The following is a 17740-nucleotide window of genomic DNA, read 5'->3' on the forward strand; positions in this document are numbered from 1 at the left end:
AGGCAGTGATTCTCTTTCTGAAGCCTTTAATTGTGGCCAGTCATTTGGTCCTTTTGACAATTCAAGGTCTTATATTTTGTTGGCTGCAAAAGGTAGAACAAGTGCCCCGTTTTTCTTGAAAATTCACTCTCAGACAGTCTGACTCATCCTCTTACAAGTAGGTGGAGTTTTTTCTCAGGCTCCATTTTTCTTTCTTTTTGGAGTGTGTGCATGTTAGTATTGGGTTGAGCTCCATGCCCTGCTGCCTCTCCAGATCTATGGACAGCCTGTGGAAAACTCCTACCTGGCAGCTTTACAGCATGCTCACATATTCACCTGTCCAGCTGTGCGTGGTCCTGCTTGCTCTGGACAGCCTGTCTCATCTGTGCAGGAACCCACCTTTGCAGGCTCAGCGTGGCTGTGCCAGGTGAGTCTGATCCTGAGCAGATAAACAGATGAACAGATGTTCTCAAACATCTGCAATAAGCCCAACTTCACTGTGGGATTAGTCACCCTTCTCAAAACTCAGTGCTTAAATCTGTTTGTGGATTCATCTGTGATGGCTGCTGCCTTGGAAGAGGCTCCTATCTCCACCAGAGCATCTAAGATGCAAAATGCAAAAATTAAAGAATTTGGAAACATTCTTTCAAACCCAGATAGGTTTTTCCATCAAAAGCAGGGATGTATGGCTCAGATTTCAGATTTGGATGTGTCACCCTTACTGGAGAAAAACAAGTAACACTGAGTAACCAAAATTAAGGATATGATTAATAGGCATTGGCTCCAGTTTATTTTTATTTTTTTTTTCACCAGAAAGAGGTAATAAAGAAATAGTCATGCTGGGAAGCAGCCTTAGACTGACTAAAATCCATTCATTGTGGTGAGCTTGATGATATGGACATTACATCACCGAGACCAATTCCAGTTTTGAAGCCAATGCTGTCTGCAAGCTGCAGCTGGTAAAATCCTCCATCATGGCTCTGTTGCCCTCATTTGGGTTTTCACTCTGACAGAAGCTGGGCTGATGGAGTAGATCAAGGACTCATATCATACAAAATGCAGCTGGTAAGATGAATTACCCACTGAGGGCTTATTGAGAAATCCAACTGGCCAGTGGTCTGCATGCGTGAAGTGATCCTGGGAAAGGGAATTCACCTTGTACCAGGGGCAAGGCTGGAGGGACGTGCAACTTCTAGAAAGTGGGGCCAGAGGTAAAGAGAATAAAGTGAGCTGATTCTACTCCCTCCCCAGCCCCAACTTTAGCTGAAAATACCTTATTCAAAAAGCATAGCTGATACCTTTAAACACTTTCACATGTGAAAATTTCACCATAGCCAGGATCGTATTTGCTCTCTGGCAGTCTACTGAAGCAATCCAGGACTAATGAAAGCCAAGGGTAGCTCTGGCTCAACCTCTTCAAGAGGGCTCTCTATCATCTATGCGGTCTTAAAGCAGTTTTTATTGCCTTACCATGGGATTTGAGCTTTGTGGACTTTAAGAGGTTCTCAGCAGGGGCCTGGCTCTGCTTAGCAGTACTTACCTCAGACTTAGTGATATGATGTTGGCATTTGTGAGCGTCCTTCCCACATCTCTGACACATGGGATCACTTGTTTGTCACTGGTGCCAGGGTGGTATCTCATAAAACATTTGGAATTTGCATTAGCAAGCAAACAAGAAGCAGAAGAAAGGAGATCATAGAATATAAAATCATTAAGGTTGGAAAAGACCTCTAAGATCATTGAGGCCAACTGTAATGTTACCCTGAATGAGCATGACATCTGGTACAATAAGTGCCATGTCTAGTCTCCTACTTCTGAAGACCTGGAAAAAATGAATTTGGCCAGCTGAAGGGGACCAGAGCCCAACTCTGCTGCACCACATTGCTGGGTTTGGTTTCCCTGCATATTTTTGGCAGGCTAACTGCATGATTTATGCATAAAACCCCTCTGTTTTCTTGCCTCTCTGAGCTCTGAGGATGGGCACCTGGAGGGGAAGACTTCTGACCTGGAATCACCTCCTGAAGAGGTACAAATATAATTGGAGCTCTCACTTCAATGAGCTCCCCAAGGAGTTATTTACACTTGGAAGTTAAGTTACCTATGTGCACTTCATAACATCCAACAGGAGTGAAGTTCAGTGTTTTTATAAGCCTGAGACACAGGGGTACAAGAAGATATCATGTTGTCCCTCTAGAGCTCCGAATGACATGGTGGTGACTGTGATTTATGAAGGTGCTGTAGCCTCATCTGTCACTCAGCCACCTCTCAGATGTACTATTGACATCTTCAGTGCTCGTTAGTGAGGGAGTAAAGATGCTTGAATATGACATTTTGGCATCCAGCTAATTGAACTCCTTATCACAAACCCTTTGAAGGGTGTAAGGAACATGGTCCCATTTTGAGGTTTTGATTGCTGCTTTTACATTTTCCAGTTCAATGTGTTATGTGGAGGATGAACTTGTTGACAGACCAAGAAATCCAAGACCAGAGACAAAGCTAATTTCAGTGTTGGCGCAGTCCTCCCTCAAAACACTGCAGGCTGCTTGCCCTGGCCTTTATGGGAAAGCACAAGGCATTTTTGCTCAGAAATTGTGTGGAGGCAAAACCAGGGAAAATTCCTCATTGTGAGCAAAAGGAAGTCTTTGAAGCAAATACTTGGTGAGAATTTGTGCCTAGATCCCATTTGCTTTTTTTTTGGGGGGGGGGGGGCTGGAAAAATATGACTGTTTCCAAGAAAATGGCTCGGGACTTACCATGGGGAAAATGGGAAGAGTATTTGGATTTACCATGTGGGAGCCTGTTGTCAGTAGAATTTAGCTGGCTCTTGTAACATGGGTGCCTCAGATGACTTTCTGCCATTCCTGCATTCACCAGATTTTGGTGTTCATTAGGGTCTGGAGGTCAGGGAAAACAGTAAGATGTGCCTAAATTGTGACTGTTTGCAGCAAGAGCCAAAGAAATGGAGTACTACAAGAGATCTCCACTGTGCTTTATTGAAGTCATGCTGGTAGCCACTTAAAAGCAGTCAGATTGCTTGAAATCTTCAGTAATGACCTGGATAATGGGACAGAGCTTGTAGGTGGTACTAAATTGGGCACAACAGTTGCTACAGCTTAACTGGAGTACTGTAGTGTCCAGTTTGGGGCTCTCCAAGTAAAGAGAGATGTTGAAAAACCGGAGCAAGTCCAGTGAAACTCCACCAAGCTGGTCAGGGGCCTAGAGCAGACAGCATGTGGGAGAATGCTGAGGGACATGGGGTTGTTCAGTCTCCAGAAGAGAAAGCTCAGGGTGGGATCTTATTTCTGTTTTTTACTGAGGAATAGGTGGTTCTACAGAAGATTCTTCCTGGAAACGCTCAGAAGAAAACATCAGATGAACACCAAAAGCAATGAACACGAGTTGCAGCAATAGAAACCTGATTACATACAAGGAAAAAATTCTTCACCTGGAGAGGGGCTTAACCCAGGATCAAGTGTCCAAGCAGTTTGGGATATATTTCTCTGTGGAGATTTTCAAAACTTGTCTGGGCGAATTCCTGAGCAACCTGATGTAACATCAAAGCTGCCTGTTGTTTGGGCAGGAGGTTGGAGTGGATAGGCTCCAGATATTGCTTTCAGCTAAATTATTGGGTGGTTTATGTGCTGCAGTCCCAGCAGGTGATGTTTCTCCCTGGATATATTTTTTATCCTATGATTTGCAAAAAGTCCATGTAAAAGAGGCTTTTAAAATCTTGATGCCCTACTTTCTAAGTGAGGGGCTTTCATCTTCACCTGTAGTTGAAGCATAGAGAGTCCCTTCTGCCCTTCTGATCTTCATTTTGGCTGGTATAGGTTGAGCTGGAGCAGCCTGGCAATTGGAGAGCTGAGGACTTCACTGGTGATACCTGTAAATATGGGGCCTGGTCTGTGCCCAAAGAAGTTGAGTATGTAGGGTTACATGTATACAGGTAAATGAGTAGCACCAGGGGCACAGGTACTGGAAATAGGTCTGTACTGTGAAATTGTAGCATGGTCCATGACATGGTTTGTTGCCTTGGCCCAGACAACTCTTTTCTAGTCCAAAATATCATAGAATCCTGGAATGGTTTTGGTTGGAAGGGTCCTTAAAGACCATCTTGTTCCAATCCCACTACCATGGGCAGGAACACCTTCCACTAGACCAGGTTGCTCAAAGCCCCATCCAACTTGGCCTTGAACAGTTCCAGGGATGGTTTGAAGTTGGTTGTAGGACAAGTACTGGGTATCATCACTCTGATCTGGAGAGTAAGAGTGTTTAAGAGCATGGTAGTGGGTTGTCCTATCACAGCTGGCCTCAGGGCCAGAGAAACTCCAGGTAAGTTTTCTTTTACCACTGAATGTGCACCCAAACAGTGCAGGCTGGATCTGGGCACTGCTAAAATGCCACAAAGGACTGCAGTGTTAGGATCTTCTCTGGCAGATGGAACTACCTAGAAGAATCTGGGTGTGTTGGGCTACGTGCAAGAGGCTCTTATAACTCAAACTACATCTGCACTGGGCTGGTAAAGGGTCTAGAGCAGGGTCCCACAGCTCTCTCTGGGCAGTATGACCTGTTATTTTCAGTGGGTATCATGGACAGGGCTGGGAAAATAAATGCAGCTACTACCTGATAAAGGTAGCATTGGGATTGTGCTCACCTACCATGGACACATCAGCTAGTCTGTATTGGATACAGAGAGAGAGACTCTGCTGCCTGGCCCTGTGGTGGCTGACCTCATGTCCATGCAACTAAACCCTCCACCACATAGTACTGCAAGCTGACTATTAGGACAAGCCCTGTTATATCTCAGGCTGTATTACCTATTTGGAGTAATGCTAGTTGGCAAAATCATTCTAAGGTAAAGGGTAGCACTTAAATAAAGGGAATAAAGGTGTGTCCATAATTTAGCCCTTTTGGTTTCCTGATACAGATGCTACTAAAGTCAGTTTGGATGGAGACCATGGCCTGCTCAGAACTGCATGGGAGGAAGGAGGCCATCAATACCAGGATGTGACTAGTGATGGCTAGAAAAGCTGTCAATGTTAGTGTGAGGGTATATGACAAATGAAACTCTTAGAAGTGTTTTCAGTGTGATGAGTCCACAGTTTTGGCACCTGAAGAGTCAATTCAAAATGTTAAGGTGGAAAGCAGAGTCTGTACTTTGTTTCTGCATACATATTCTTACATGAGGAATGTCCCAAAGGCTGCCCATCTCTGGGGATGCAGGATGCAAAAGCCTTGTTGTGCCTCTCACAGAACCAGTAATGGGTAATTCCTCACACTACCATGGACACAGTATGGTTCTGTGCCAGAGGGTGAGGCTCCCGAGCAGGCAGCTGTAGGATGTTCTCTGTTTTGTGTGAGAACAATAACAAATGAAAAGAATAGTCACCCTCCATGAAATCCTCTGCAGCGCTCAGATTTGATGACTTTCTCTAACTGGACATTCGCAAAAAGACAAAGAATTAGGATTGCTGCATGCCAGATGTTTCCACTGGAACCTCTGACACTCATTGGATCAGAAAATCCCCTAAGGAAGCTTGGATGGTTCAGTATGAAAATGTTCGCATGGAGCCTTCTTTAGTCATTTGCATCATGTGAAATAAAATGCTGCCTTTGATTTGAGAAAAAGACATGTTACCCTCCAGGCTTGGTTTTCTGTGGTTTTCTTGTGTCTCTCATGGCTTTTATTGTTATGCTGGTTCTAGCACTCAATACCTTTTGAGGTCCATTTTCCCTCTCCCTGCCTCCTGATTAGTGACCTAAAGGGGTTTGTATTCCGTTCTCTGTAGCTGTCCTGTTCCTTTTAGTAACAATTCAATGTTGAAAAAATGTCTGCTTGCCAGTTTCCCCCTGAGCTTGGTCCTGGCTGGACAGTGAAAGCAAACTGTCAGTCTTGCATTTAAAAGCTCAAGACCTTATCTGTGCAAATTGTTCCCACCCAGGTAAGAAAACAGGCAAAACCACCTGGTAGAGAAAAATACTTGGGAAAACAGTTGCTTTTGGAACTTCCCATATTCTAAATTTCTGATATGAGAAGTGTTTCTACTTGCATGGAATAAATGTGATTAAAACAGTATTTCTACTTATATGGTAGATGATCATATAATTTTTACACGTAAGAGCAGACAGGGACATTGATCACCTTTGTCTTCGGCAGGGGCCAGAGAGGGGGATTTGAGACACCTCTTGTGGTTGTTACAAAGATGAAATATCTTTTATTCTCAGACTTCTTTCTATGGATGTATGGGGGTTTCTGATTCTTCAGTATTCTTTCGATTTATTAGAGGTGTGTTAGACTCAGATACACCTTCCCATGTAAACACAAAGACTTTGAAATATGGAAATATGCTCTCACAGTCTGCAACTGGTAAATTATTTTTAGGCAATTTCTGTTGTGAATGGACAAATATTCATGGATAGGTATTGTTTTTCCCTTTTAGAGTGTCAGTCAGCTACTGCTCTCCAGCTCATGATCAAGCGCTGTCATGGGAAAAGAAGCTGCAGCATATATGCCAGCACCTATGAATTTGGAGATCCTTGTTACCCAGGCATCCAAAAGCATCTCAATGTCATCTACACCTGTGGTAAGTTACAAAATTCTCTTACTTTAACTCTCACTGGGGTCTATGTTTGTTGAACAGTGGTGTGCGGACAACAAGAAGATTTAAAAAGCTGTTCAATGTGGTGGCACGTGATGATTCTTATTTGGTCAACATGCAAAAGCTTTGGATCACCAGAGTGGTTTAATTCTGTCGCTTTTTGTACTCATTGGCTTGATGGAAAAAAGCAAAAAATGTGGAAGTGGCATTTTATTAACCCATTCAGTGCTTCTTCAAGGCAGGAAAATTGGGTGGTGAGGTTAATCTGCTCAGTGGATGTTTACACGATGAATGTTGGCATCCTGCAGCAAAGCTGTGGTTATCAGTAGGATCCTTATTACTTTGTTCTGTATTTATTTCATTTTGTACCATAGAACCAGGTGATTACCAATCCGTACTCATCCACTGCGTTAATAGGAAATCACTCCCAAAATCTTCAGGTAAACATTGCAACAATTTTTCTAACAAAATACTGTTATTTACAAAAAAATAAATAAACAGTTGGAGCTCTCAGTTGGGAGCTTAAGTCATAGCATTGAGCAGACACTGTGCTCTTACCTGAGTAGTCATCTTATTTTGCAACAGAGGAAAAATTGTTCCTGACTAAGTCCTGTAGTATGAAAACAACATCTGTCTTCTTACTGTGATGACATTTTGGTCATTTGTAGCTGACATATTTAAAAATATTTCCTTCAGAGTTTTGCTGACATAGTTGTTGCTAGGCTTAGCTCAGTCTCTCTTTCTCTCTGTGTTCCTTTCTGCATCCATCTAGAAGTGGAAATTTTTGGTGCTGTACTGAATGTGCTGAGCAGACAGCAGGACATGTAGTAAAGGAGAAGCTCTCTGTGCCCTCAGACAACAATGGTTCTGTGGGTCACTCTGCGTGGGTAACTGCAGGATGCTGAGTGTGACAGAAAGCATTTGAGATGGAGTCACTATAGCATTTTGGGTAGTGGCTATAGCATGGTGGATGTGCAGTGCCCTGAGGAGCAGAGACGTTGATGCAGGAGCATCAGGCTCTCAGCTTGTCTGGCTCTTGTTTCATTTGGCTGGAGTGGCAGGAGGGTTGGGTTTTGTTCGAAGGGATGTGGCAAAAAGTAGCAAGGCTATCCATGCAAAGCCCTGTGAATTTTCTAGTCAGGAAGGTGATGTTTTTATATCACTTTTCTCATAAAAAGACTGGAGAGAAGCTTATCCTCATGGGGATTTGACAGAAATGAAGGCAATGTAGCAGGAAAAACAGGAGCTCCATCCGTCAAAAATCCAGGGAAAACAAACAGATCCCCATTATGTATTTCCAAGAGGATTTCTCCTTCAAAGGCCTCCACAGCCTTATTCTGGCATTCTGGTCCTGGTCTCAAAGTCCACTACAAAAGGCACTAATGATTTCTTAATCTGACCTTAACTCTCTGGTCTAAGCCTAACTGCATCAGGAAATGAGTCACGCTTGGGAGCACAAAATGGCATGTTTTGCTTTTCCATGGGTAAAATCTGCCTCATCCTTTGAAGGTGGCCATGGCTCCTTTTCAAAACCATGATCTCAGACATGTCTCTGAGCTGGATTTTGTGATCAACAGACACATATTTCTCGCCTCAACGAGCAAAGTCCTTCAAAATGTGAAAATGAAATAAACAAGAAATCAAATTCCAGTTCCATGTGCTTGTGCCAGACAGAACTATGTCCTGGAATTCTTTTAGAAGTGATAAAACCAAACAATTTGATATTCTTATGGCCTAGAGATGATAGCCATGTAGAAAACCTCCTGCTGGCTGTCTCTTTGTTTCAGGTTTCCATAAAGCTGCACACATTATGGCTCCTGGTATAGTGCTCTCCTACTTTCACTGAACCTGTGGGAGTGAAAGGGGACAGGCTGTGACAAATGGACAGTTCCCTGTGGCCTGTATCCCAATACATGTCCGTTTCCCACCTCTTGCACTTGGAAACAAGTTGTCCCTTGCTGCTGTTTCCTGGAGAGCAGTGAAAGATGCAGTGACCCTGGCATAGCTTGGGAAATGTGATGGGTGTACAAATGGGCTTCTCTCAGCATCACTTCAACCCTTTTTGTTGCTGCTTCAAATAAGTGACCCCATCACTCTCTGAGATCAGGCAGTGCCATCAGTCTGCTCCTCTCTGTCACTCCCTGTCTGCCAGACTGTGTCAGAAATGTCCTGCCATGTGTCACTGGTCTTACCTGTGAGAAAAACTGCCATGCATCCCTGGCCAGTGTTACCGACCTGCTGTGCTGCTTTGGAAGAGGTGGTGAGAGTGAGAACAGTGATTCATGTGGGCATGTGGGTGGAAGAGTCTTCATGCAGACATTTTACACGTGAAGAACTTCAGTAACTATGGGGACAGAGCAGCTGAGGTCTGCTTTTGGCGCTAAAGCATGGGAAGGACTGGAAAGAGACCAATATGTCTTCTTCTGATAGCAATTCATGAAAGAAAAATCTGCAGAGGAAGTAAGTTATGAGGTGACAAAAGGTATTATTAACTGAAAGCTCATGAGTTGTTTGCAGAAATCAAAACTGAGATGGACTTCGTGACAGGCTGGTGGTTGTGTAGACCAATGCCTAGTGAAGAGCTGGTGAGGTGTCTTATCTCCCAGTCCTGGCAGGAGAATGTCTTCAAGGTCTCTCAGGTCATCATGTCCACACTGTTCTTCTCTAGCCTGACAGCAGGAGCTGGGCCCTATTCCAGATCTCCAAGAGATGAATGGATGAAGCAACAGCTTTGCTTTCTTTAAGCCATAGCCATATTTTTTGGAGGTTCATTCCTCTAGCCTCCATTTTTTATTGGACGTGAGAATTCCTCCAGACACACACGATTGTGATGATGAATCTGTTATTAAATAAAGGTGTTATCTAACTTTTTGCACAGCTGTATATTTTTAAAATATTGTTTGTAATTACTCCAGCCAGTGGGAATGTCTCAAGTCAGCAGTTCTCATTAACAAACGATACCCCTTTGCATCGTGGGTTCAAGACCTATTGGCATCCCATAGCTGAGAGGGAAATGCCACCAGCTCGTGTGTATGTATGAGATGATTGAAGCAAACAAGTACCCAGCAGCCTGGTGTGATAGAGATCTCTTGACTGCATTAGGGTCCCATTAGCCCAGCCAAGGAAACAGATGAAAAATCCTCCAACAAAAAACATTCCAAACCTGAATCTTGGCAGGAGCTAAAATACGAAATTTTGGCCCAAAGCCAGATTTAGCTAATGGAATGGTGTGGAAGGTGGGATTTTCCAGTATGTGGGTCACATTACTGCACTAATAAATACATTAATTACTTTTTCAAAAAAGGAAAAGGCAAGTTAATTCTGGGAAGCATATAAGGCATGGTGAGGTTGAGTTCTGAGTGTGGCAGCTGTAATAGAGGCAGATAAAAAAATTTTAGCTCTGCCTTTTCTTTAAAGTACCCTGAAAATCTTAGAGGAGAAAAGAAAATAAAAAAGCATTAATGCTACTGAGAAAAAGAATGCAAAAAAGACTTACTAGAAGTCTTTCTTTCCTTGTTTCCTTTCCCCCTAAGCATCTCTCTTTCTCTCTGTCTTTCTTAGGTATAAAACACTGTAATATTTGTGAGTAGCTTGATAGTGATTTTGTACTTACTGATAAAACTTACTGTGCTCATGATCTTTTCATTTTCTTAATTGTCCGGTTAGTAACATCAAAGGCTCCCTTTATTTCTCTATATCTCTTTACTCTCTAGCTTGCTAGACTTGTTTTTTTGGCCTGTGCTGAAGTCCTAGCTCAGCACTGCACGAAAACCTGTGGAATTTTTTCACGCACACAGTGCCACTTGGACTCAAGGAAGCGTTGAATTGTGTGCTTTATTTTAAGACCTATGGATAATTACCATGAAAGTTAAATATTTCCCCAAATCCTTCCTTGAGTGGGGATGAGGGGCTTGTCTGTGTTTAAAGTGAAACCTTATTCTGAGCGCTGAAACTCAAGGTAGCCATTCAGAGTGTCCACTATTCCCCAGTGCCAGACCTGCCTCCTGTGCAGTCCATGGAGGCTGCAAATGTAAATCCTCTGCTAAGGACCTGCTGTTCTTTAAATGCAGGCATCCATCAGAAATGGCTTGATGAGAATAAAATAAAAGGATGGGGATTGTGAATTCCTTTGTGTCTGGATGTGTTTCAGTGGGTTGGTTATCAGTCCTGATAACTGGTGACATTTTAGTGCTGCGGTTGGACACGTGCTGAACAAAATGGAGGAAATATGGCCTTGGATGTGTTTTTGATGTGAATATCTGTCGTATGTTTAGATGTGTGCATGCCTCCTGCTTGATTCATGCTCACCAGGAAGGAGTCATTGGGCTGAGAGCTAATGAACTGCCATGGTAACTCATAAATTGCTTGGAAAATCCTGCAGTTCTGCCACATTAATAATCCTGCCATCCTGCTTTATGAGGCAATAAGCTGAGTCCCAGGGGCCAAGTGCTTCACATCCCAACGAGAGAACTGTGCAGGTAAAGAACAAAGCCTGAGCACAGGGACAGCAGCTACTGTTGCTTTGGGGTGTCTGGTGCTGCTGGGAGACCAAACGGGGTCAAGGAGAGGTGGCTGAGGTGCTCTGGGGTGATGGGGGTGTGCTGACCTTTGCTTTCTCTGAGTGCTTGGGAAAGCAGCCTGGCTTTCTCTAAAATGTTGTGTTTAAATAAATGTTCTTTCAAGTTGGAGTAGAGGCAGGGTCTGTGTTAAACAAGGCAGCTCTGAGGTGGTTGCCCTCATGATGACAATGATGAGGAGGGAGGCAAAAAAGCTGCACAAATTCTCTCCTGTCATCTCAAAGGGACTGTGCTCTGGTCCATTAGCTCCTGTGCAGTAAATCTATCAATGCCTCAGGCTGGATGAATGTAATGGTTCCTTTTGCTCTTAAAATTTATGAATTCATGAATGTAGAAAATGTATTTTTATCACTGCAAAAGTGCTTTCTGTTGCGATAAAACTCAATTCCAAGATATGAAAAAATAGAAGAGAAGCAATTCCAGATTTCCAAGAAAAAACAAAAGCCTTTTACACCCTTTTGAAACAGGGCAATGCAGGCAGGGTCTTGCTAGAGAAAGACAGATGCAGAATATGTGATGCAGACTTTCTTTCTTCAAAAGTTGAAACAAAATTGCTGTTTACAAACAAATAAACATTGTAGGCAGTCTAGCTCTAGGGATGTTCCACTGAATGTATAATGTCTGATAATGTTTGTTTAACTGGGCTTCTTGTATAATGCTGTGAAACAGAACTCACAGACATGTAGATTTGAAATTCATGGCCACATAGGTTTGACCTACCAAATATATAAAGAACAGAATAATGATATGATACAATTTCATGTGGCTACTTTCATTGTCAGGACACTGAGTTCAGAGATAGGACATCTATTCAAATCATTTGTCTTATTTTCCTAAGTTAATAGAAGTTTATCCAGTAATTTTTGCATCAAGCCTATGCTTCTCTTCAAGCTACAGAGTATTTTTTAAAAAGCTATCCCGTCCTCATGTAATGACTACAAATATTGAAAAATTCATGAAGTGGGAATCATCTGACCAAGTGTAGACATATAAGCCATAGAGATTTATAGTGCAGACATTCCCATCTGAGAAAAATTCCTTTTACAGGTAATGTGGAAAAGCAGCTGCTTTTGAGGCACAAATCATCTCATCCCAAAGTAAGTGCCTGAAAGAGATGAACTGCATATTTGAAGTGACAGTTCTCCTGTCCTGACTGTAAAGGGGCTCCTGGTGCTTAGCTGATATACTGTTATCTACATGTAGAGCCTCTCCAATGCAGATATCTACATCTACATCCACCCGTCCCTGGAAGTGTTCGAGGCCAGGTTGGATGGGGATTTGAGCAACCTGCTCTAGCAGAAGATGTCCCTGCCCATGGTGGGGGAGGGCTGGAACTAGATGAACTTTAAGGTCCCTTCCTACTCAAACTATTCTGTGATTCCATGGTTCTATAATCCGGGGAGGTGCTTTCAACCACAATGTTCTTATGCAAATGCTTATTTTGGTCAAAATTATCACTGCCACGTAATGACAATACCAGTGTTTTCTACTTATATTTATTGGTTTCCACTCCCACTGTTTGACAGATCTCCCATTCTTATAGATTTATCCAAGTAGAGAGGAACAGGATGTTTGTTTAAGTTCCTAAGGAATTACCTCTAGCCATGAGTGTTATTGCTGAAAAAGTTCTCAAATAGCAGCTTGGTGTCTTGCACCTCAGCTCAAGGTTATATCAATCTCTACACTTGGGTTTGGAGAGGGATTTTCCTATTAATTGGTTTTGCATTGGAATTGAGGTCCATTTTCTGCATTTCATCTTTATTAATTCCCTAAATGTTTCCAGGAGCTAGGATGGGGTCAGTATATTTGCTGACTTCTTTGTTTGTCTGGTTGTTCTCATTTTGGACTTTTGTTCTCAAGGTCAGATTTGTTCTAAACTGTCAAGGACTGCAGCTGGTGGTATGGGAGAGGGGGCAGAGTAGATTTTCATTGGTGATGTGATATCTGTTACATCACCAGTTTCTGCAAGCAAATGGACTTGTTGAACCTGCTTCCAGACTTCTGCCCATTTCCATCCAGGTGAAGGAAAAGCAAGGAGCTTGTTGTCCTTTCAGAAACTCAGACCTCGCATTCAGAATTAGTAACATTCCACAGAACCTGTTAAAAAAGCAGTGGCGGTGTAACTAAAGACTGCACTGTGATGGGTGACCAGATAGGTCAAGGCTGACATTTTCTGACTTCTGAGGCTGTGATTTTATCACCTTTGATGATGACTTAACAATTTTTGTGGGTGCAGTTTCCTGGACCTCAGAGAGAAGCAAAGAGGAAACCCCTCAGTCATCATAATTTGGATACATGGCATGGATCTGTTGGAGTTCATGGATTACCTGAGGGTAAAGGCAAGATGCCATCTCTTTTGCTGGCCAGTGCTGAAGTGAATGGGGCACGTGCTTTACTAATGGGCTTGGAGGTACCTGCTCATAACACGCAATAGCAGCTCTGCCACCCTGCACCAAGGAGGGACATGGTACAGGGACAAAGAGCTGTTTATGTCTAACATTGGTGATTGCACTGGGATGTGAAACATGACACAAACAGCCTCATTAGTTTTAAGATGAAGCTTGGTAAATCAGGTAATTGAAAGCTGTCATTGTGCTGCTCCTGTTTGTCTTTGCTTACTGTACAGCTCACTGTCGCTTGATATGAATCAACCCAGGAGACTCCAAACACGCCTTGCCTGGCTGGCTCAGACACAGCAACTCTTCATTTCCAGAGCAGAATGAGCCTGTGTCTGACACAGATTAGGGCAAATAAATATTCTGAGGAAGAAGAGCTCTGCATCTCAGGTGGAGGAGGAAGAGGTAATGCTGTCACCTCAAGGGAAAGGCTTAAAAACCCTTTGATTCCTGCAGAGAAGAAACAGGCTTGGAGATAAAAATCATTGCCTTGGGGATGGGGAGGAAGGAAGATGGGGCTGAAGGAAGCACAGAGGGAGTCCAAAGGATACTTTTTATGATGATCCTAAGCAGAATGATCTGTAAGACAAGTGCTACCTTACAATTAGGCAGGGTTTGCAAGCCTGCTGCTGTGGTCCTTCAACTCTGGGAGACATATAGACCTTCTGCTATGGAAAAAGTCCCATAAAGAGTTAGCTGAAGTGCTCTGCAACCCCTGACCTCCACTGTTCATAAGGTGTGTGCACCTGAGACCTTTATTCCTTTTATCTCTATGTTTTGTATTGTTTTGTTTTGTTTTGTTTTAGTTGGTAAGGACTATGGCCTAAAAGTCACAGGAGAAGACTGCAGGGAAGGGTGGTCAGTCTGTCATAGTGGAATGGTGATGGGAAGGAGGCAGGTGGGACTTTTGTTTTTCATTCTGGTATTATTCATATATTTTATAATTTTAGAAGTTTAGGAAATGTTTTATAATGGACCTGGAGTTTCTACTGTAATAACTGTAATAGTAAACTGTAATATAACCAATATTTTATGGTGGCTGACACAACTTCAAGGTTACTAAACAGATTTTCTCACTGAATGATTTCCTCTGGCATAAATATGCACATGTCCTTGAGGCTGAACAGCAATCTTCAATCTAGAGAAAGGATTTCAGGCCTGGGGTGGATCTGGGGGGTTTTGTCTGGTGGTTCTGAGACCTCCACGCTTGAATGGGAAGGGTACAGCCTCAAAATCATTTGTGAACCATCCATGATTTCACCCCAGTAAAGCAGATCTACCTGAGAATGATTGAGCAAGGTGACATCTGGATGTCATAAGTCTAAAGGAAATCTTTGAGGAGCTCTGTAGAGAGAGAAGTGGAGCAGAATTAAAGCTACATGGGTTATCTATGTGGTGATTTTTTTTTTTCTGCAAGCTTAACCCTGCTGTACAGACTTCCTATCCTTTGCCATATCGATGCCCTTAATGATCTAACAAAAACTCTGACCATGAGTAAGTGTTAGCTGCTTATAATTTTAATACCACAGATTATTTTTTTTTACCTGGGAACTTCATTTGAACAGCCTCATAAATGGGGTTACTATTGTGCCTCCATTCCTGTTGAGACCTGTGCAGATTTCAAATATAGTAATTAACAGTAATGTTGGCAGGTATGAGACTTCTTTACCGGTGAGGAGGTTGGCAGCCAGTCTGCCAGCCCTTTTCAAGCAGGAGACTGCAGGCTGCAGCCAGAGGAATGTCTCAGCAATGAATGGCTGACCCTTGATTCAGTGCTCACCCGAACTCCTCCTAATTGAGGTTAATGCCAGAAGCATTGACACCTTGATGCTCACTCATTAGTGCCTGGAGGCTTCTGGAGATTGCTGACAGCTCAGTGAAACACTCGTTAGATTAAATTTAAAGGGAGCGTTTGACACCATGACCGATTAAGATATATTTGCATTTATATATATTTGCCTTTCCTTTTTTAAAACATATCAAGACAATGACATTTCCTTGCACCCTTTATAGAAGGATTCACAGTTGGTGCCTTTCTGCCAGCACGTGCACATTTCTCTGCTGTGCACCTACCACTGCCCTGCTGGTTTCTAGCTGCTCTCTCTCCACATTAATGTGAAACAAACAGGAAATACTCTGGGATTTGGAAAATGAAAATTTGGAAAATTTGTTCCTGACCATTGTTATGAATGGATCATGTGGGTTTAAATAAGTCCCTGCCTTTTGCCCAGGCCTCTGGCAGCAGGCAGTCACTTTATTGAGGTGGTCGGCACCCCAAGACCCACTCTCATTTATAAGTTCTTTAATAATGGAGGATTCAGACTATTATAGAATGAATTATTTATTTAATAGACACAAAACTAACAGACATAAGACTTAAAACAGACTACTACTACAAAGGAGTAAGACAAAAAGAGACAACTAGTATTACACGTGGGGTTAAAGGTACCTATTAATTTTACTGCTAGTGAAGAGATAATACAACTTAGGATCCAATGTTTCTTAGCACCAAATTGTTGAAGGGGCACACATCGAAATCATTTCCCTCAATTTCCAGAAAAGTAACCACGAAGTTGCATCCAAGCTTCAGGAAGAAATTGTCTTGCACCTTCCCAAGGAGTTTGTAAGAGACTTCTGCCTCTGTGATAAACTGTAATACTTTTATAGTGTAAAAACAGGCCTTTTGGTCACATACATTTTTTATCTCCTCCCACATCTGTTAAGCTGGCAGACCTCTTGGCACCAGGAGATGATACCCACTGGGCCTTGCCCACCTGGGTTATCTCTCTGATCTGCACCAGCCACCTGTGGTGGGGAGAGGGGTGATATGCCCTGCCACACCATGAAAAGAGAATTAGACGACCAGGACGGAGAGAAGAAAAAAATTGCAATTTTTTGAAAGTCACCAAAGATGCAAATATACATGACCTCTGTGGTGGTGTCTCTTGGTACAGCTGAGGTTTGTGAGATGTTGTTGTAATAGAAAATCGATACAATAGGCACTCAGGGGTGTCTATAGCCCTTTGATGAGAGCTACATGGGCATGAGTACATTTGAGGGATGTAGTTTACTGATGAACTTGTCCGGCTTAATGGTTGAACTCAATGATCTTAGAGTCTTCTCCAACCTAAATGATCCTATGATTCTATGACCAAATGTGTAATTTGGTTGCTGGGAAGTGCACTAATGGTTCTGTGAGTGTTACCACACCTACAGGCCTCAGCAAGGATTGTTGTGCAATGCACTCACTTGCTAAGAAGCGTTTTCTGCTATGAGTGATGTTGCATAGGCAGGATCAGCCAAACTTTGGAGAAAGTGTTAGTCTGATTTTGGGTGTGGAAACAGCATTTACACAGGGGTTTGTGTCATGCCAGCTGAACCGAAGAACTATCAACTCTCTTATCAATGTATATTCTGTGCTGGCTTTGTTAGATGAGTAGATACATGCATTGCTCTCCAGGTGGAATTCTCACCATGCAGTATTTCCTGTGCAATTTTTGATTATATGAAATGAAAAGAAAGCAGTAGGATATGGCAAGTTAATTTCTAATTTATTGCTGTTTTGAACCTGAGGTCTGGCTCTCCATGGTCAAGCCACTAGTCCTGTGTGGACTAGGCAGGGAGGAGGCTGCTGTGTCTTATGTGAGTTATGTGCTTTATAACAGCTGAATGATGACCAACCCGGGTCTCTTTAGTATCACTAAAGAGCATTTCCCTTACTCCAGTTCAAGATCTTGTTTGGGAGAGGCCAAGTAATGTTGGGTGTAGATGCTGATATTTATGAGTCTTCTCACTACCTGTGAACAAACCCCACCCTATTTCATCCTTCAGTAGTATGGGAGAATCCCAGAGGATCACTCTTCCCCCTCACATTGGAGATTTTCTTTCATTTCTGCTTGATCTCTGAGGCCCGAGGCATGGATGTTTTATCTTCTGTTTGTATGGAAGTTTTGGAGTGGGCTTTTACAGTGTCTGGTTGTCTCTGCACTGGTGCTTAGAGATGGGGATGCCAGTGAGGCATTTAAGAGTAGACACCTCCCAGAAGTTCCTTAGGTAATGTCTGCTCAGCACAGATGAACTTCTGGGGGGCACTCCACTTTACAGTGGGGAGGAGATTGCCGTGGAAGTCTTCTTCTTCAGGAAACTTTCCTTAACATTCATGTGGCACTTGCATTTCCAACCTCCTTTT

General features: G+C 42.8%; 1 protein-coding gene across 5 annotated transcripts in view; it reads left to right on the top strand.

The window, feature by feature from the left end:
• Nucleotides 1–17740, top strand: part of EVA1A (eva-1 homolog A, regulator of programmed cell death) — a 147879-nt gene that overhangs the window by 35980 nt on the left and 94159 nt on the right. For all 5 annotated transcript variants that reach the window (XM_069011718.1, XM_069011719.1, XM_069011720.1 and 2 more), the window contains one exon: nt 6420–6563. In XM_069011718.1, coding sequence (XP_068867819.1) covers nt 6420–6563 — 144 coding nt within the window. The remainder of the gene's footprint in view (nt 1–6419; nt 6564–17740) is intronic.

This window comes from Aphelocoma coerulescens, chromosome 3, assembly GCF_041296385.1.
Source record: "Aphelocoma coerulescens isolate FSJ_1873_10779 chromosome 3, UR_Acoe_1.0, whole genome shotgun sequence".
Lineage (NCBI taxonomy): Eukaryota > Metazoa > Chordata > Aves > Passeriformes > Corvidae > Aphelocoma > Aphelocoma coerulescens.